This window comes from Tasmannia lanceolata, unplaced genomic scaffold (assembly GCF_043159265.1).
Source record: "Tasmannia lanceolata isolate RefF3 unplaced genomic scaffold, GAP_Taslan_0.1 ptg000020l, whole genome shotgun sequence".
Classification (NCBI taxonomy): Eukaryota; Viridiplantae; Streptophyta; class Magnoliopsida; order Canellales; family Winteraceae; genus Tasmannia; species Tasmannia lanceolata.
This window is the reverse complement of record NW_027518697.1, coordinates 27850514-27872357: the sequence shown is the minus strand read 5'-3', so window position 1 is coordinate 27872357 and position 21844 is coordinate 27850514. Positions and strand designations below refer to the sequence as shown.

At 37.6% G+C, this 21844-nt stretch overlaps 1 protein-coding gene across 3 annotated transcripts; it reads right to left on the bottom strand.

Annotated features, from left to right (window-relative positions):
- Window positions 1–17012: 17012 nt before the first annotated feature.
- On the bottom strand, window positions 17013–21202 carry LOC143854639 (ARM repeat superfamily protein). Of its 3 annotated transcripts, none has more exons than XM_077364692.1 (3): window positions 20958–21202; window positions 18675–20000; window positions 17013–17779 (listed from the first exon to the last, which is right to left on the bottom strand). In XM_077364692.1, the coding sequence occupies exons 2-3, from the start codon at window positions 19974–19976 to the stop codon at window positions 17255–17257; spliced, it is 1827 nt and encodes a 608-aa protein (XP_077220807.1). In that variant the 5' UTR covers window positions 19977–20000; window positions 20958–21202; the 3' UTR covers window positions 17013–17254. The 3 variants fall into 3 exon arrangements, with proteins under 3 accessions (XP_077220807.1, XP_077220806.1, XP_077220808.1); XM_077364691.1 differs by having other exon boundaries at window positions 18675–19984; XM_077364693.1 differs by having other exon boundaries at window positions 18675–19984; window positions 20985–21202.
- Window positions 21203–21844: the final 642 nt, after the last annotated feature.

Genomic DNA, 21844 nt, shown 5'->3' with positions numbered 1-21844 from the left:
AATGATTTAGGGTCGTCTACTAGAATGATTTGGGGCATGGCCAATGGACATTGCCGCCTACCATTCGGATGGTTAGATCGCCCTACGAACATGATTTATGGTGAACAACATATTAAAATTATTGCCCATCACTTGTACAATTCGGATCATTCTATGGAGAAGTTTTGCAAGGCATAACTACATATGTTGTATGTGACTTATCAATTGAGTGGTTCGGATCATCCCATGGAAATGATTTCAGGGGAGTGACCAACTTACATTGCAACCCATCAATTGAAGGGTTTAGATCGTTCTAGGGAGTAATTTAGGAGGGCGCAACCCATTTGTGCCGCAGCTCACTAATTGGACGGTTTGGATCATCTAGGAGGGGCATGATTAATAGTGGAGCCCGGCGTGATAAATAAAAATCAAATTTTGTTTTCATAGAAATTCGCCCAATATGGAGTAGGGCCCACCATGATCTTGGAAACATTCGAATTTTATTGGAATTCGGCCATTGTGAATGGGGCCTGCCATTGTTTTCAAAAGCATAAGCAATTATGGAAATAATTTAACCGACTTGGATTGGGATTTAAATTTCGGATTTCATTGGAATTTGGTGTACTACATTTGGAAATTGTAAAATCCAATGTGTTTCCCATTTGGGTTCATATTAGTCAAAGGAAGGGAAATTTCTTTATGTGCAAGCATGTCAACGGTTGTTTCTTTCCAAAAATGTAAAGTGTGCTCTCTTATAATGTGAAGGGAGGGGTGTGTGGGTATCACTTTTGTCAATCAAGCGTAATTAGCTTTAATGAAAAAGTAGAAACATGGTTTTTTTTAGTAATAAAGAAAATCACGATTTCATGTGGGCCCACTATTGTGCTTGTAATTCAGTTTCTAAAATTATATATCTTACTTTAGAATTCCTCCACAAGACTTTCTAAAGTTCAAATTACTCATTTTGGGCTTCTTTCCGTTCTCAAAAGTTTGTTGCCGAAGAGTGATGATGCTAATTTCTCCATCTTACTTACTTTTTGGTAATAAGTATACATTGAAAAATTGCCAAAATGGTGAGAACAATTTTGGCCCTTTAATTGGAAGATCCTAAACTAAAGCAACTCAAGATAACCATCATTTATATAAACCCCACCAAGATCACTCGGTGGAGGATGATCCCGACACCCCATCATCCCATGCATCCATGCTATACCTATACCCATCTCCTCCAACAGCAGCCGATCTCTCTACTCAAGATCATGTATAACCCCTGTTCCATCTCTCTCATCTTGACCCTCTTTATTTCATTGATAAAAGCTTAACACCTGTGCTTTGCAAAAGGGATGCAACTCTCCCTCTCCTCTCATCCCTTTGATATTGGCAGCCCTCTTATTGATTTGATATAGGCAGCCCTCTCATCATAAGCTTACACACTCTCTCATCCCTATGTACAAAATCGTGTGATTCTTGGAATCAAATCCACTTGGTTGCCGAACCTTTGTGGTGCAATCCTTGGATCCGAAACTTCGTGGTCTAATTCTTAGGAACCGAACTTGGGTGGATTAATTCTTTGTGGATCAAGATCTTAGGGGGCGGTTATTTTCCGTAGGGATGCAACTCTCCCTCTCCTCTCATCCCTTTGATATTTGCAGCTCTTCGATCAATTGCATATTGGCAGCCCTCTTATTGATTTGATATCGGCAGCCCTCTCATCATAAGCTTACACACTCTCTCATTCCTATGTACAAAATCGTGTGATTCTTGGAATCGAATCCACTTGGTTGCCGAACCTTTGTGATGCAATCCTTGGATCCGAAACTTCGTGGTCTAATTCTTAGGAACCGAACTTGGGTGGATTAATTCTTTGTGGATCAAGATCTAAGGGGGCGGTTATTTTCCGTTAAGTTTAGTGTAATCATCGAAAGGATTCTTTCGGACTCTCATGCTCTCGGTTTTGGTTCGAATCGTCACTGAAGGTAGGTGCTCTATTCTCATATTTTTCTGGAATTTTTCTATATTTTTTTCATATTTTTTAGCATAATCTTAGTATTTAATAGAAATATGCTTATTTAATTCAATATTGCATTGGTTAGCTTATAATTATATTTTACACGAGTGTTTTACGTCCGATTCGTCTCAAAATTTAATATGAGGTTATATTTAGTTATTCTAAAAGAACTATCAGATCGGATCGAACGTTGGATCTAAGGGTTTGTGAAATTTGAATGAAGTTTGAGATTAAATTGAAATTAATGGGCTAGATATTCGGAAATTGCGAAAAATAGCTATTTTAGGATGATGTTTTTCTCAAAATATTATATTTTTCTCATACTCATCACATCAGAATAATGTTGCAAAACATATTTCAAAGTCAAGTTTAAAAAATAGAAAACCCTTAAAAGACACCTTTTTCAAGAGAAAAATTGGGAAATATATCAAATAAATTCAAAAATTAATGAGACTTGGTTTCCAATAGTAATTCAATGTTTCAAAACTAAGAAAATTTTCTCCAATGATTTCGTAGTGTTTTGGTATTTCTTGTTGATTTATCGAAAAAAGGTATTCTATTTATAAAATCAATAAAAATAATAAAACACCACGAATCCCATATTCTCAGGACCAAATCCCTTATTATCATTATTTTCAGAAGAAATATAGAAAGAAAATTCAAATTTTGGAGAAACCCTATTTTCTAGGAATTTTTTAATGTAAAAATCAATATAGGCAATTTCCGTGTGTGCATATGTTCTGTGATCAAACGTTTGTTTCTGGAATCTATCTTCTAGAATGTCATATTGTAACCTATGGTATGCATGTTTTGAATTTTTCAGAATTATTGGATATGTTTGACTAATTTTAGTAATTTCTGTTTAAATAGGTAATTTTCATGTGTGCGTATGTTCTGTGGTCAAACGATTGTTTCTAGAATCCATCTTCTGGACTGTCATATGCTTACCCATGATATGCATGTTTTGAATTTTTCAAAATTATTCGACATGTTTTGCTATTTTTAGTAATTTTTCTTTAAATCAACATGAATCTTAAGAAAATTACTAAAAATAGAAAATTCCAGTAAAAAATTACGAAATTTTTCCTGTTAAATTTGAATGATATAAAAATGTAATTTTGCTGATTTGAACAAATTTTGATGAGATTTAGTAAAGAAGAGAAGGAACATTATTAAATCGGTTAAAATACTAAAAATCATTAAAAATTGGTAAAAATCCAAAAACTTCTAGGAAATTTCAAAGTATCAAACCATATCAGAATATGCATAATGTGTATAGGTTTAAAGCAAAATCATCTAAAATGGGTTAAAACCCATCTTATCTTTAAACTTGTCATAATCTTTAGTTTGGTTAAGTACTCTTAGAGCTCTGGATTATCATGGACCTTTAGGCATTAGGAGATCTCAAAAGAACTGAAATCATTCAATTTTTTAACTCGGGTTGGTCAAACCCAAATTTCGATCAATTCTGGAACCGTTGGACCACGGTCCCACCTCGTAGGAGCCTATAGAACCCCCTTTAGGAACACTTCGGTCACATCGAGTTTTAGGTCTTATGGAGTCCTACAGTTAAGAGTCCAATAAGCCTCATCACGGTCAGTTGCTATTATTAGCAACTGAGCTTTAGATTAGGTTTCACGTAGTTAACCCTTTTCTCCTATAGGACATGCCTAGTTAACCTAGGATGTATGGCCTACCTGCATTCGTCTAGGGAGTGTCTTGCATTTAGATAAGATCATATAGCATCTTAGATGGAGTCCTAGGATAATAAAACATAATCAACTTGAATTAAATAATCTCTCATAAACTGTTGAAACAGTCTGTCCAGTCTATATCGGTGTCTTAGATGAGTTAGGCATGTAGCTTAGTTTAAGTCACCAAACTACGTTGACTCTTATCCTAGTGAGGCTTGGGTACGTAGGCAACTTGGATGCTTGGATGGCATTCCAAGCACGAGTCGACCCTACACACACTCTAGTAGGGTTTTATTTTATTTATTTCTTGACCATCTTCAAATCCTAAATTAAATTGATTAAAACACTTAGGATTTTCCAAAATTAGATTTTAGGAGAACTTTCACATAGATTGAACCAAACCAAATCAAGAAAATCAAAAAATGCATCTAGGAACCACATTCACATCAAGAGAGTTTAAATGAACTTATTAAAAGAAAGTTAAGTGAGTTAATCTTTGAAATTGAATACCGAATTTTTGGACAAGAATGGTGCATATGGTGGTAATCCATTATACCTTTCATTCTCGTAATCAGGTAACGAATCTCGATTTTTGGGATCGCAGATCATTGCAGTGTCACTTATGGGTCCTAGGTCCTTTACCTAGGTGGCAACTCTAGTCATTCTCTTTTGCGTGAAATTAGAATTGCTTTAGTGATCCCAAGTTCACGGAAAAGATGATTCATATCAATAATCAAAAGTACACACCACTCGCGTGGATACGAGAGACCAACAGAGGTGGGTAGCACCCCTCTCGCGGGATCGGGTCCCACAGTCCTCTAAACCAAGGATGCAAACATATTTGGCTCTGGCGGTGTTCATGGTAACGGCATTAGGTCCTGAAATTCTCCATGATATGTCATCATCGGTAAAGGTTCCTAACCAATTATGCCACTCGGATTCATTGTTGAAGTGAATGTGTTGTCTCCATGACACAAAATTCATAATGCAAGGAAACGTACGGTGACGAGGGATTGCTATACGAAGCTTTAGATACAACCAAATTTAAAGAAGGGTGGGACACCCTGTGAAAGGGAGATGAGGATACTGAAAGACATCATCAAGCCCTTTGAAGGTTTTAGCAAGTATGGTTGGTATGGGGTTGGCATCTAGTGACAACTGGTCCAACACACTGAGGAGAGCAAGAGAGACCGTATCAGATCTAGGACATAGGAAATATTTATCATATACACAGAATATATATGCTTCGTGACGACGCTGTTGAAATGTCTGGTCTTCTAAATCTCCCTCTTGAGCGTAGGCATCAACGAGCCTATCTATATAAACACCATCTGATGACATAAAGTCATCTGGGTGTTGTTCCGACATACAAAGTAGCCGAAGACACATGAATTTGTTAAATCCATACCTAATCTCAGGACGGATCTGTTTTGTAGGTGTTGTAACAAGGTACAATCTTCTTCGAAGGTAGGACACATTTCTGGAAGACCAAAGCGAAAGACATGGTATTGGGGATCCCAGTACCTAGTCGTTGCTTTAAGAAGGTTCCAGTCTATTTGGATAGACTCAAACAGAGGAAAAGTTTGCTCATGTCGGGTGAGATGGCTGAACCATAGGAAGCTCTTTGACTCACTATAACTTCGAATCCATTCGGACATCATTTCTGCAGTTATGGTCTACTCCATACAGAAGATAAAAAGGAAATTTTCAGACAAAAAGATAAGTACAATACCTATGCACATATTTTTATTTATTCACATTTTCTTTTTCTTTTACACGGCCTGTAGTAGGCTAAATACAAAAGAAAGAAAAACGGTGTTTGCGTAGACTGGATCAAAGCCTGATAGCAGTGGTCTCCTGAAGGACATCCCTTCCAAACAAAGAGTAATAGTTGATTGCTACTTCATTTCCACGTGCAGTAGCCTAATCACGTGTGGGGATCATTCTCCTCCTCTTCCACTTGGAAGTAATGATCTTAGCGACATCATTGGAAAACTCTTGTTGAGGAAAGAAGCGACGATAGGTTTGATGACCTCTTGCTTGGCCCCGTATTGACGCATGATGTGTTTTGGGGTATAAAAGGAAGTATCTTTTAAGCCAAGAATTTGGACGTAAGAAGCTCCGGGAGTTGAAACGACATTGGGACAATATCCATGAAGTCTTCAATAAATGTTTTCGGCTTTGAAGCTAGACATCCATGAAACCCAACCAGATACCGTCTCAAGGTGTTGAAAATGGTGCCAGTTACGGTAACTATAGATTGAGATATCTAATAGGGCACTCGGGGTGGCGATGTAAAGTTTTAAACAAAGCCAAATGTAGAGAAGGACAGGGCAACCTGAAAATTGGTGTGCGGGATTATCTCGAACTTTATCTAGCCCATTCAAAGTTTTTGCTAGGATGATAGATACCGGATTGGCTTTGTCAGGGACCTGATCTAGTATACTAAGAATGCCAAATGAAGCTTCGCCGGAATTTTGCCTTGTGAGGTATTTGGCGTACACACAAAATATGAGAGCCATGTGTCGGACCATTTGATAAGAGACATCCTCTATATCTTGCACAGACGAAAAGGTGTCGATCAGCTGGTTGATAAGGACACCGTCTAAAGTCATGAAGTCCAACGGGTCTTGCCCTCGAATACAGAAAAGTCTGTTGCCTTGTTTTACATAACCCGGCCTGACAAAGAGTCCTTCGTCCGGTGCCCCGAGCAAGGTACAAAATTCCTCATAGGTGGCACAAATTTCTTCCAATCCGAATTGAAAGATATGATTGTCTTTATCCCAACACTGAGCAGCAGCTCTAAGGATACTCCAATCGATTTGGATGGATGGAAGTAATGGAAAGAACTGCTCAAATGGTCGGTGAACCATTGGTTGAAATCGAAACTTTCTACATAATAGAAATTATGCATCCACTCATCCAGTGTATCAGGGTTCATGATCTATCTACACAGAAGACAGAGAACAAAACAAGGTAAAACAACTGTACAACTCACGGTAGAACATTTGTTTTTAGTATTTTGTTGTTTTTGTATTTTTATACTAGGACGGATCCTGGACAGTCGAGGGGTTGAGAGCAAGGTCTGCCCCTATGGTCTGTGAGTTGGGAAAACACCCCTAGAAAGATTGAATTTGATCAGGGTTTAGATAAAGATCTAAACCTGCTTTTGAGGTGACAATTGGACAAAGATCTGACACTTCGATTATGACAAAGGTTGAGCTGGGTATGTCCTCACATGGGGGGTTATATTCATTTGAACAAAGCCCTGACACCTTGACCATGAAAAGTGGTCGAGATAGATTTGTCTTCAAAGGAGAAGACAAATGGACTTGAGCATGACTCATGAATTGTGACCATGACGATGGTCAGAGTCCTACCACTGTTTTGACCGACAGAGACAATTTGGGCAGAGTCCTACCACTGTTTTGACCATAACAGATGGTCAAGATGAGTCTAACCATTCGAAAAGACCTACTTGGTTTGAGCATAGCTCTAGTACTGTGACCATAACAATGGTCATGACAGGACTATCTTCTTACAGGAAGACGGGTTTATTTGAGCAGAGCTCCGCCGCTTTGACCATAACAATGGTCAAGACAGATCTATCTTTATATGGAAAGATAGATTCAAAGAGGGTTATGACCAGGATGGTTGGGATAAGTCTATGAAAAGATAGACTTATCATAGCAAAATTCCGCCATTTTGACCATAATGATGGTCAGGACAGATCTAAAAAAATTTTAGACAGTAGAACCTGATAAGTCTATGACCAGAATGGTAAAAAAAAGGTCTATCTTCTTATGGAAAGATAGATTTATCAGGGCAGAGCTTCGCTGCTTTGACCATAACGATGGTCAGGATGGAAGATGAATGAGGGGTCAATATTTCAAAGAGAAATAATAACTTTTATTTTTGAAAGATGGAACTAGAACGTGGGTCTTTTGGTGAAGTTTGTTAACTGCAAGACAGACATTCCTCCAGGGTATAATGGTTGCTTATCCAAAGAAGGTGATGGTATGGGTTTGCAACCACGACTCTAGACAAAACGAAAGGTTTGGAATAACGCCTAGTTTTGGGAGAAAATGAGCTGTGACCGATGCGCATCGGGCTAGGGTAATGGCATCCCTAGCAAGAATTGAGGCAACCCGGGGACACCTTTCTAGACTCACTGGACATGCCCTAAGTGGGCCAGAGGTTTAGTGTATTCCTATTTTGAGAATATGCTCACGTCTCTTTAGAGTAACTGGTTTTGGCTTTGCCTAACTCTAAACTTAGCATGCCCTATGTGGGCATAGTATACATCTACGTGCGTATGCTGGGCTTATGCATTGTGATGAAGGCTTGAAGGTCCCTATTGACAAAGTGCTCGAACAACCCTTACTAGGAGCCCTAGCGCAGCGGGAAGTTCAATATAGCATCGTTTTAACGCCACCACAAGGGCGACGTACAAAGAGGTAGCACTTTCACATCAAATGGAGCCGTGACAAACAGCAATCCGGGTAATGACATCTCAGACGCCACCCATCTGTCCCAAGCGCTAGTCACTCCCGAGGGTAATAGGTATGCAAAACATGGTGTGTGTGCAGTGTTTAACATAAAATAAATGGGTAAGCCTAGATGCCTCCCGGGGCATTTTCGCACAATTTGGCGGCAATTTAGAGCATTGGCTCAAGCAATCCCTGCAGAACAAGCGTATGGTACTGAAAGTAAATCTAACACTTGTTTTATTTTCGCTCGTGAGGAGCATCCATAACTTGCGAAGTATTCGCAACTTACGGGTGCCACTGAAAGCTACATCGGGTTAAGGGTAACCTTAATAAAGGCGGAAAAAGCCAAGTTCTTTGATTAAATTTTTTGAAAATGCCAAGTCAAGTCAATATAGAGCTATAACCTTTTGATTTTCAATTTCATCAATCCCCAGCAGAGTCGTCAACCTGTGGGAGCCGGTTTTTTCCGCATCACCACATCGGGTTCTCTGGAAGTGTTAGTTGATCTGCGTTTCTTGTGAACTCGGAATCGTGGTCCGGAGGAAAGAGAAACTCAGAGTCGCCAACTAGGTTAGGGCCTAAGACCCGTGCCTGTTCTTATATTGAAAATGGGATAGGTTCTCGAGTTTCATTGGAGGAACAGTAACCAAAGAGGTTCTTTTGTTCTGGGCCTAGAACTTGTAATTTTGCTCTGTTTGTTAAGGCATGAGGTAAGGGTTATGATTACAATTGGGGAAGGTGTTAGGCACCCTCTTTCCCGGATGAATCCGGTCTCTTGACTTGATATGACATTTTTGAAGAATTTAATCAGGATAACTTATCATTTTATCCTTTATTTGGATTACACTTAATTCCAGAATGTAAATAAAATGAATTTACGAAAGAAAGAAAATAAGCGGTTGTTATCCTGATTGAGATCGTATGATATTATATGAGTCCCGAAAAATCTCGTAGCTGACCACAATCAAGTTAACTAAATCAAACAGAAAAAGACATACATAAAGGAAAAAGAAACTCTAGGTTTATGATTCCCACCGTTTGTCCAACACCGTGGAGCGCCGGGCTCTCATCTCTATCTCATTTGTCTATGGTAGGACCAGAGACAGAGTGATAGGATAAGGAGATGGAACGTAGACCTATTTACAGATAGGAGAGGGGTTTATGTTACAGGATCTAGGGCAAAAAGAGCCATAAATCCCGTAACTACCCTGCACCGAGTTTTGTAATGGAAATATAGAAAGCTTGGAAATAAATGTAAATTTACCAGAGGAGCGTGAGAGCTTGTAGAGAAATCGGCGGCGTAACGGCACTGATTAGACGAGAGAGCTTCGGATTTGTCGAGATTTTGGTAGAACAAAGGCGCTTTTTGGAGAAGGAGTTTCGGGTTTGCCGAGATTTCGGCAGAACAACGATGCTATTTAGATAATAGGGTCTCGCGTTCTCCGAAATTCAGCAGCACAACGGCGCTATTTGGACGAAGGGGCTTCGGATTTGCCAATATTTCGGCAGAACAATGGCACTATTTAGATAATAGGGCTTCGCGTTCTCCGAAATTCAACAGCACAGCGGCGTTGTTTGGACAAAAGGACTTCAGGATTGTCGAGATTTCGGCAGAACAACGACGCTATTATAGAAAAACAGCTCGTAGTTCTACAAAATTCTACAGAAAAATGACGCTATTTGAAGGATGTCGCTCCGATTCTTCAGAATTTCGACAGAATAACGACGCCCACTGTAAGCTACCTAAGAATTTATCTACTTTCTCTCTTCTAAAGCAAAGAAACTAGGGTTTTCTGATATTTAGAAGGGTTTTTGAACTGAAAAACAATAAAAGAAATAATCAGAAGTTTGAAAAACTAAACCAGAGAATATTTAAAAACTAAAAATCTGATTTTTACTCTTACCTCGCACTCTGCGAAATTGGAGTTATCCAATTTCGCAAAGTGCGAATTGGGACCTAACATGTCATGTCGGCAACATTTCAGAAAATGTGATTTCCATTTTTATTTTATTTTCAAATAAAGTGATTTTTCGTCTCTTTTGACGGGTTTTCGGGGAGTTTCGGCGAACCGTAACTCCACCGTTTGGACTTCGGATCGCACGGGGTCAAATCCGTTGGATTCCTCGTTCCGAGGAGATTCCAATGAACCTAATATCGGTGATTTTCGGAACACGAAGTGTTTTTTGGGTAAAAACGAATGTTTTTGACTCAAAGCTAACTTCTCGGTTGAAATGCCGTGTGAAAACGGGCTTTTTAACCGTGCCGTGAAAGGCGGGATACCATGTAAAGACCGGCTTTTGTTTTACCTCTAGGGTAAAGTTCTTTTTTGAAAAATTATCCTAGTTTCATAACCTAGAGAGAGATTTGAGAGAAAGACTACTGGTACTCTAGGACTCGTCATGAGACTCTTCCTCGAAACAACCTATCATTAGTTCCACCTTGACAAAATTGGGTGTCTACAGTATCTTTCGCAGTTGGTGCAAAGACAGGAATCCCGGTTGCAGATGATGGTGAGAAGGTGACAATACCTACGTTGGGGAGGATTGATCGAGATCCCTCTCCATAGTTGACTGGGTGAGTCAACGGGTTGGCAACTACACGTGCATTGGTCGTGTTGTTCTAATCGGGGTGATTCGATGGTCTGTAGCTGGTTCTTCAGAAGGCCAATAGTGGTTTGCAGTGACAGTGGACCGGTGGTGACATAAGCAGAAAATATTCAAGTGGCTGGGAAATAAGCCAAGGTGGATATTGTTAGGAAAGTTGCCTTATTTCCCATCGTCAATGGGAAGAGAAAATGTGAAACCACTCTTGTTTCCTAATATGCCAAGGAATGGAAGGCTATTTATGTGTGTTGGTTGCACAAGAGAGGTATGACAACAACCTAAGCAACAAGAGATGTGTCGACTACCTCTTGGTCTAGAGCGAGAGAGAGAGAGAGGAGGAGGAGGAAGAAAGAGAAGGAGAAGTAGAAGTGGGTTTTATTCTTGGGTTTTCTTGAGTTCCTCTTGGGTCTTTTTCTTGAGTTTTTTATCGTGTTGCTCTCAGATACAGTCTTGGGTGAGAGAAGCAAAGAAAGGGTTGCAGGTTTGAGGGTTTTGGGTTAAACCATTATAATCTTTGTATATTGTTTTCTCATAGTGAAGATCGTGTTTCTCGCCCATGGATGTAGACTTGGCCGAACCATGTAAAATATCGTTGTTCATCTTGTGGCTTGTTTTATTTTATACTTTTACGTTAATATGTGCACGATCGGATCAGATTTCCCCAACAGATTTTCTCAACACACTTCCTCATGACAGAATTTGTTGAAGCAATTAAGGAAATTTTTGAGTTACGTGGCACCCATGGTGATGCAGGTGGGAAAGTAGAAGCAAAACAAAATTTGCAATTTGGATGCTCTACAGGAAGTTTCAACTAATGTCTGTATGGAATCTTGATTAAGGACTGGTTAGTAGGAAACTAAACTTTATTCTTATTCCTGATGGAGTTGAACCACTAAACCTATCACAATTCATAGATCTAACCGAAATTACATATCTAAACAATTCTTCCAGCAGAAAATGTTCACTTCACTATCAACTTCCCAAACAAGTAGATCTGGAAATTTTAATTCGATTCAGAAAAGAACTAAACTACAGATATGAACAAGCAATCTTCGCCCACAAATCAACTCCAACAATCAACTAAAAATTAGAAGAAGAAAAACCTTAGATTTGTAATCAGTTTGGAATGGGGAATGTTCTTGATTCCTTGGCCTGGAATTTGTTCCACCAAACAGACTTAAACCTTTGAATATCAATCCGATGTTCTGGTTTTAGCTTGTTGCTTTCAGGTAATAGTTGGATCAACTGTTATAGTTCAATTGCAGTTCAAAACAAAGGCACAAGTCTAAACGTGAATGTTCTTTGAATTCAAGATATGAACTTGCAATTCTTCTTAGAATAATGGATCTGCTACTTTTTGAATCAAACTAGTTGATTAAAGTTTTCTTTGCAAAACAAATTGAGATGCAACAAACATGGATCACAATTGTAACAGTTCAGAGTTGAAGAATCAATGTGCTTGAAGCTTCGGTTTACAGCAATAGTCATGGAATTCATGACTGACAAATTTGGAACTGTAAACTTGAGGATTTGTGCTCTCAGTTTAGTTCTTGAGATGCAACATATATAGAAGATGAGTAAATCTGTTCTATAACACCAGCAATTCAGATCTGGTAAGATGAGTAAATTTGCCTCTATTCAGATAAGATCTGTAATAGGTCTGTCCTCAAACTTGATTTCAGGACCACTCTTCAGAAAAATAATTCCACAAGGCTCCATTTCTTTAGACATAAATTTTGTTTTATTCTTCATTTTTATAACATTAAAAAAAAAAAAATTCCGTCCATTTTTACGTTGAAAGAAACAAAGCCTACCTAACTGAAATTTGGTGTTCTTCTGAGAATCTAAGATGTAGAAATAGAAAGTGTGGACAAGCTTATAGATCTGCTTCTATTTGATTAAGCAATGAATAAAGATATGATTCTAGCGAAGGAGGCTCCTTTGAATCATGTGACAGACATTGAACTCGAATGTGGACTCATCAAACGTCCACTGACGACGAACTGATCTATATCATTTTCCAATCCTTGTATCCAACAAGACTAAAATAAAACTGGAAGATCTGGAGAAAGACAAAGAATGTCTTATCTACAACTCAATTTATCTTAGGGGGTCCACCCTTGGTTAATATGAATCGTCCATTTCATAGGCATAGACATCAAAAAAGGGGTCAGTTTAACCGTCCAATGAGGGTCCCACCCTTCAATTGTTATGATCAGTCCATTTGTTAGGTATAGATGTGGATATCATCTTGCCCAGTTGATTGGCATAGGTAAAGAACAAGGGGTTTACTTAACCGTCCCTGGTGGGTTCCACCCTTGTGAGTGATATGAACAGTTCATTTTGAGAATCTTGGTCTAAAAGGGTCAATGTAACCGTCCATAGTGGGTCCCACCCTTGATCGATATGAACCATCCGAAGGGGTCAATGTAACCGTCCATTTATTGAGGATCTTGGTCTAAAAATGAAATATTTGCTTCTTTTCCGGTAAACTCCCAACAATCTACTTGCAACCAAATGCCACTTTTTGTACTTTTCTACTATTCTCCTAGCAATTTACATGCAACCAAATGCAACAAGGGTTTTTTTCTACCAATCTCCCAGACATCTTCAACGCAACCAAAACAACATTTCTTTTATCCAATACTAATCCACCGGTTGACTTCTTATTCCACTAATCTCCCAGCCATCCTTTAGCAACCAAACCTCTTATTCCACTAATCTCCCAGCCACCCTTTAGCAACCAAACAGAGCTCCGTTCAAGTTTCAAGGCAACACAAAAAGACAGTGTATTAAAACAAGGGAGATTCTTTATTTTGAATCTTCCCTCCCAATTTTTTAGTCAAATATTCCCACACTTTTTTATTCGTGTTGAAGTCTCTTCTTGTGGTACTCTTAAAGGACTTCATAGATCCCTCCCTGTGTATCAATGGGGTCCCCTTTAAAGAGGACAAACTTTTGGCCTGCCTAGGAAATCAGCTATATTAATGAAATAAAAGAAACCATCTACAAAAGGACTTTCATGGCATGAATGTATTATTTTTTGCTACACAACATGCAACTGAATTTGCTCACTGAAATGAAGTAGAGCCGTAGAGGTCTTTCGCTGGATTGTTAATTGGTTGGTAGGAAGGATAATAATGATGATGATGATTAATCAAAATGAAAGGATGAAGCAGAGGAAATATAGGGTGAAAAAAATAAGTATGTTCACTCTACTGAAAAAAAAAAAAGAAGGATTTATACCAGAGCATCTAGGAGGTTCACAGTCCATAGAGCGTAATGACTTAATTGAAATTGTTGTTTACAGTAGCTTCTATTTATTCAAGAACCTTTATGGGGAAAACCAGCTAGTTTAGAAAAGTTCTAAAAGGAAAAAAACTCGAGCAACAAAATGAACAAAAGAAATTATCCACAATAACAAATTTCAACTTTATAAAAGACAACATAATGAAACCCAAAAAGAAAGCCCTTTTAGCTATTATATAAGACAACACAATGAAACCCAAAGTGTTTACCTGCCTTTTTTTAAAGTTCAACACCCCACGCATCTGTGAATTAACTTACTTTTAGTCAAAATTTTCATGTTTATCAAGGTTTTTTACATGAAAGGAAAGTTATTTTAGCTTTTACAGAAGACAACGTAATGAAGCCCAAAATGTTTTCCTGTTTTTTTTTTTTAATGTTCAGCATACCACGCATCTGTGTATTAAGTTATATTCTGTCACAAATTTCATTTTTATCGAAATTACAACATATTTTCCTTGTGATAAAAAACAGGGCATATGACATTCAGGTATAGTGGGGAGAGCAAGGTTTGATGATAAGGGTTTGATGAATTATATGTTTTCAGTTCTGGGTTAAACTAGGAATGGTACAGGAAGTATGCTTTATATATGTATAGGTCCATCAGCCATCCTAAAAGTAGTCGTGTCAGAGAGGAGATTGTCTTGGTTTTTCTATGATTTGCAGACACAGCAAGGCTGGTGCTAAAGAAACTGAAAATTCGTGTCATCTACTCATTCGGTGTTGTGGTTCTTATGGTTTGTGAACAAAGCAAGGTTGACACTAAAGTGGACTTTCAATAAAAAAGAAAAGAGTGCATATTTATTTTCTTTTCTTTTCAATTTCGTTAAAAAAAAAATAAAAAAAAATTTGTTGCACTAAGAATATTTTATGTATAGATCTAATGCAAAATAGCAACCAGCATATAATGAAAAGAATAAAAGATACTAAATAACAAAGAAATAAGCATAACTTTATTAAGATATATAGTCAATTATCCTGAAACCAACACTCAAGAATGATAATCCAAAACTGTGACTAAAGCTTCCTCGATCCCTTGAGATACAAGTTCTTAAGCTCCCAAAAGTTACCAAGATTTTCTATCATTGGGGTTGAGTTTTAATGAAAATGATTTCATTGAGTTCCAAAACATTACTGCATGGCTGATGATCTGAGATAACTGAAGCACACAAATTGTTTATATTGAAGGTTAGTTGAATCTAATTGAGGGCTTAAGGATATAAGGGAAAGAACTGCAATCTCAACAACTTTCCTCCTTTATTGTCATTTCACAGAATGGGTGTATTTTTTTCGCTATACAAGATGCAACTAAATTCGCTTGCTTAAATGAGTTACATGACTTGCGCTCCCTCCCATCTACTCTCTTCTTTACAATTGAAGGGATCCCTTACAAGTCATTGAACAGTGTACCCCCGCAACTTATACAGTTCGACTACAAAGTTCAAATTACTTCAGCAAGCAACCATTGACGTCAAATTTTACATGATTCCATGTTTAGATCAAAAGGACATTATATTCCAAACAATCCTGGCATCAAGAAAATTTGGAAGATTAATATCTGGTTATGAGGGATAATGATGATGATGATGAATCCAAAGGATGAAATACATGAAATAGATGGTGACAGAGTACGTATGTGCTCTGTATTGAGAGACATCAGGATTTATAGTGAATCTAGGTTTGCAGTCCATGAAAACATAGTAAATGAAAAAAATATCCACAATAACAAAATAATTTCATATTTGACATGAAAAAGTCCTTTTGACAATTATAAATCATAACTTAAGGAAACCCAAAGCAGGATAATGCTGCGTACATCTAGCCCTCCCCAGACCCGCAATGGCAGGACCCTCATGCACTGGGCTGCCCTTTTTTTTTAAGGAAACCTGAAGTATTTTCCCGTCATTTTCGAAAGTTCAGCATGCCACACATGGTATTTGTGTATCAAGTTAGTTTTAGTAACAAATTTCATGTTTATTGAAATTACAACAGATTTTCCTTCTGGGATGAAACAGAGAATGAAATTCAGGTATAGTGAGGAGAACTAGGTTTGATGAATTGTATGTTTTCACTTTTCATTAATGGATCAAACCATTAATGGTGCGAGAAATATATTCTTTATAAGTATAGGTCCATCAACCATGCTAAAAAACCAGATTCCATGGGTCCTGAAGAAGTGTCTGCATAATCCAAACCTTTAAATCATATCAGAGCAGAGAATGCCTTGGGTTTTCCATAAGAAGGCTGCTAGCAAAATGGGATTTCGTTTGAAAAATAAAGACAAAACCTTATGTTGTGACACGTGCAAGAAGACAAGGAAGTGAGCTCGAATCACCATGGAATGCAAAGATCACAGTGGAAGTGACCAAATCGTCGGTCAATTCCACTTCTGTCTTTATTTTCCAAACGAAATCCCATTTTGGAAGTGTGTTTTCCTTTCTATAATTTGTAGACGCAGAGGCTGATCATAAAGAAACTGGATATTCAAACCATGTACTCTTTCAGTGTGTTGTGGTTCTTATGATTTATGATTCTCATCTTTTTCAATTTGGAAAAAAAACAATTTTATTGAACTAAATAAGAAAGATAAATCAAAATAGCAACCAGCATATAATGAAAAGAATCAAAAAAATATTAAATAAGAAAGAAAAGCATAAGTTCATTTTGATATAGAATCAAATATGTTGAAACCAACAATCAACAAAGATAATCCAAAATTTTTACCAAAGCTTCCTCTATCTCTTGAGAGTTAAATTATTGTGCTCCCAAAAGTTACCAAGGATTTCTACTGTAGGGGAGGAGTTTTACTACAAATGATATCATAGAGTTCTAAAAGGATTAATGCATAGCTGATGATCTGACATCGACAGCAGCACACAAACTGCTTAGTTTGAATCTAGTTGGACTTTGAATTGAGGACCTTAGGGATAAAATAAATTTCCTTCTTTATTGACTTTTTTGGCTCATAATATACTCAAGATCTTGCTTACCATTCTTTAGTTGTCAAAGATGACATTTTTGTCGATATTCACGTGATTGCATTAGAATATTCATACCAGAAACATCAAAGTTCACCCATCAATGACTGTTAGAAAATTCATCTTACAACAGAAATGGCACGAGTGTGCAACCATAATTTAATATTGGTCACAATTACTACGAGAAATAGTAATCTAGGTAGGAACCAGATTAAAGCTCCTTTCTCCATCATCAATCAACAGTGCAGAGAAGATGGCTGCAAAAAGAATCAAGGAAAGACCACAAATCAAACCAAGTGAAGCCTTCCCCAAGCTTCTCCTTTTCAGGCCTACATTTTGAACCCCGTTCTTTTCTCCATCGCACCCTTCAAATGTCACTCTGCTGTTAGCAACAGCAGAGATATCATCCGTTGATGACACTGACTCAGATAGGCTTGAATCGAGCTGAGCATTCCGAACTATGTTCTTTGAGGTTGCGTTATTTGGCCTTTTAGAATTCTTGTTGTCTTCAACCTCATTGTTCATGTTATGCGAAAAAACATTTCCATTCATTTCTCTTGTTGGGCTCCATCCCTCTTCACGGAATACTGACCTTCTCATTTTCCTGGTTTGTTTCTCAGAGTTGGAATCGACATCATCTGGATCTTGAAGAGACAGAATGAGCTTCCTAGGAGTTGTGAAGATCCCAATATTGTCAATGTTAAGTGGTGACTTTGGTCTCTGAAATAGCAATATGAACATCAATACAGTTTATGTTTTGTGTCCATATCAAACGATGGCATACGATTGTAAAGCTTAGATATGAGAGGCCAGGTTAATAAAAGTAAACTTTCAGACAAATGTCAATGAAAAAGAAAATTTAACAAAAGGTAATTAAGCAGTAAATTGGTTTCTCTATGACAGCACAGCCTCTGAAATGCCAAACTGCCAACCCCATAATACTACCTTAGACCCACAAACAAACTAATGAACCATTAAATAGAAGCTATCCAGTACCTCTCAAACCCCCCCCCCCCCTCCCCTCTCAATGCCAGACACGATGACAACAGACACCACATCATGTCAGAATAGGTAAAATCTAATATATAAATGTTAGCATACATCCAATGCTTTGATAAACATGCGCTCACTTGTTTGTCGTGTAGTATTTAAAGGGTTTTAAGAGCTTTTTGAGAACTGTAATATCCTCTAACATCCCTTTAAATACTACACGACAAACAGGTGGAGCTCATGTTTATCAAAGCACTGGAGCACAGAAATCATTTCCCTTAATATATGACTATATACAAAAAATTGTTATGAAAACTAGTATAACAATATAATGGAAAAAAAAAACAAAGAAAATCCAAATATAGGTTTGCTCCAGATGCCTGTTTAGACATGTATCCAACATGCATTCAACACCCACATCAAAACGGTAGGATCGTGGTGGGGCATTGCTGGCCTCCATAGGCGAACAAAAACTATAAATTTTTTCTAAAATAATATCTTCTTCACACATATGAAATACAGAAGAAAAAGAAAAAACAAAACATAACTTATGAACGATAAATGAAGTTAGTATTTATCTTTTGTTAAAAGAAAAAAGATTAACAGGATACTCAAATTGACATACCTGAGGACTGGGAGTAGCACTTCGCATTAAAGTGTTCGCAGGGCTTGCAAATCCAGAAAATGCCTCCAAGCAATCTCTTTCAGCATCACTTAGTTCACCATTCCGAAGCTTCTCAAAATGCGCTTTTGAGCAGTTCCTAACTTCTGAGTATATACCATCCTCCAATGATACATCCACAACACCATTTTCATTCTTCCAAAGCTTCCTAATAGTAGGCCTACGATATTCAAAGTTACAGGAAGCCTGCCCCATTGACAATGGTGACTCAGCCAAAGAATCATATCCCATGAAAGAATCAACTGTTTGAGACTCGGGTGATGAAAATCTAGGCGACCTTGAATTATTTCTAACACCCCCTAAATTCCTTCTCCTACTAAAATTCGAACTAGACATCGAACTTCCATTCTCAAATTTCGACCCCTTCTCTGCAACTATTGTCTTTGCGGTCTGCAATGCCTCAAGGGCTGCCCCTCTAACAAATGGCATTTGGTCTGAATGGCATCTCTCCATCATATCAACAACCATTGCAAGCTCCGAGAAAATACTCCTTGAATCCACACACTTCATCAAGAAATTTATCATCTGAATAGCCGAAAACCTCTTCTGCGAATTCCCTTCCCCAACTTTTAGAATCTGTAAACCAGATTGAATTAACAACCTTGCATAAGCCTCAACAATTAGGCTATTATGCTTAGCTAGAGCCATCGCTAAGCCCATATGACAGTTAGTCTGCGTTAAACTTTCCTCCAAAGCGCCCGTAACTCTTAGGCAGACCTCATTCACCATTTCCTTAGACGCAAACCGCCAGTTGTCTGACTCAACAAGTGCGGTCAAGCACAATGCAGCCCCCGAAGAGACACTGTCTAAAGAACCCAACATGATATCGGACAAAGGCTTACAAAGCGAGTCTATTATCTTAGCCTTTTCATGGTCGGGCGTGGAAGGATCAATCCCATATCTTGCAATGGCAGGGACCACTTTCGAGCAAGCTTGGTGGAGTGGGAACGAACCAGCGCTCGATGTTAAGGTATTAACAATAGTTGACATGATGTTATCAATTTGAGGAATTATGTTCCGACCGTGAACTCGAGCAAGGACTTCGTAGAGAGAGATGGTGTATTCACCAGAAGACGAACCGGGTTCTTTTCTTTCAGAGACTTGGGCTAGAAAGTGAGGGATTGCCTTCTTGTCAAGGTCTTTAACATAGGACTTCAATGCTTTCATGGCAGATCTACGACTGTCCGCATCTTTGTCAAGGTTTGCGAGCTCTTGTCTAAGCATTGGGCTGAGATTTCTACCCATTTGAGAAGCTACAGCCAGAAAATACTATCAAAGAAATGATAAAAAAACAGAGAAACAGAGAACGAATTCAAGGCCCTGTTTGGATTGTAAGAAAAATATTTTTAACAGAATTTTTTCTTAGGAAAAATTTTTCATTTCCACAATTTAGAGGAAAATGATATGGTTATAGCTTATTCAGAGAGATATCATTATAAATTAAGGGAAATGATATCAGCAGAACCACATTTTGATATTTTCGGTAACCCATCTTGTCTTTTAGTGTTTAAAGAGCTGTCAAAAGGTTATTACACTTCCAAAAAAGAAAAGAAAAACCCTCACCAGCCAATTAAAGAAGAAAAGAAAGATGGGATTGAGCAAATATCAAAAGAAGGTTGTGCTGATGACATTTCCTTAAATTAAAAGTCACTGTAAATAAAAGGTAAACTACAATGGCTCAAGATAACTTTATTCAATTGTAATCAAACAATAGAAAATGGGGAAAACATTTCTTTTCCAAACTTTTCAAGAAAATTCCTGCAATCCAAACAAGGCCTTAGTTTTTCATGTACAGATTGGAAAAAATAAATAAATGACAAGATGGGATGAGATTTCTACTCATATGAGAAGCTGGAGGGCGAAAATACCATAAAAGAAATTAGAAAACAGAGTAAAACAGAGACCCAATTCAATTAATCATTCTTGGACCAATTTGTGAAAAAAAAAAAAAATGAAACAACGAGATGGGTTTTTGATACTATTTGTTTTTTCTTTTCACAAAATAAGATTCAGTATTGTGAAGTTGAGATTATTTGTACAAAATATTTTAGGGTTTTCCCTTTCTAGGGCTTCTTGAAAGAAAAAAAAAACAAGTGGGCGGAATGAATTTCTTTTATATCTTACCAAATAAAATTCAAGAAACATTACAGATCTGTTATGGGTATCGTGTAGTTTCGATTCTACGAGCATTCACAGATAAAAAAAACAAAAGAAGAATAAAAAAACCTGATTGAGAAAGGGAGAAGCTCTGACTTTTGCTATTTTCCTCGTTTTCTTTTGCTCCTTTTGTTTCTTTGGTAGGGTTGATGAAGAATAAATCAAAGGGGAGAGATGGGTTGTTCTAGGTTTAAAGATCTAGGCCGGGGAAATCAATCAAAGTAATAAAGACAAAAATATTCCAAGATTTGCATTTTTAGGGTTTAGGGTTCTCTTTTACTCACGAAAAAAAATTCCATCTTAAGCTGAGGGTGGTCCCTGAAATTTTGAATTTTTTGGGCCCCCGCCATTCCTTTTTCTAGTCCTTTTTTCGAAATACCCCCGCCATCCTTTTCCTATTCATTTACTCGGAATAACCCTCATATTTGTCAAACTAAAAGTCTAAAAGACATGTGCAATGATATCAACACAATCATATTTTTATATTCATACTAATTCATATTGTCTTCTATTATTTAAAGAGCTGTCAAAGGTCATTAGTCAGTTCCCAAAAAGCTCTAAAACCAATTAAAACATGGATAAGACAAGCTGGGTTTCTTCAATTATAAAACATGGTTGTGCAGATATCATTTCTCTATTTCTTTGTCTGAGCTACATAAATTCAAAAGATAAATAATAACGTCCCTCCCTTGTTTTGATTATGGCACTCCTAACTTTTACGTAATATACTTCTTTTAATATGAGACTCATTCCCTTCTTTTAATAGTAGCACTCCATATTTCAATTTTAGGCTGCTTATAATATCCAGACTCACTCCGTTCTTCTAATATTGGCACTCCATATTTCATTTTTTAGTTTTTTACCTCTTCTATCTGTTAATCAACTCATGGCAGAAGTATTATGTAAAAGTGAGGTGTGCAATAGTCAAAACAAGGGAATGAGTCTCAATCCACTAT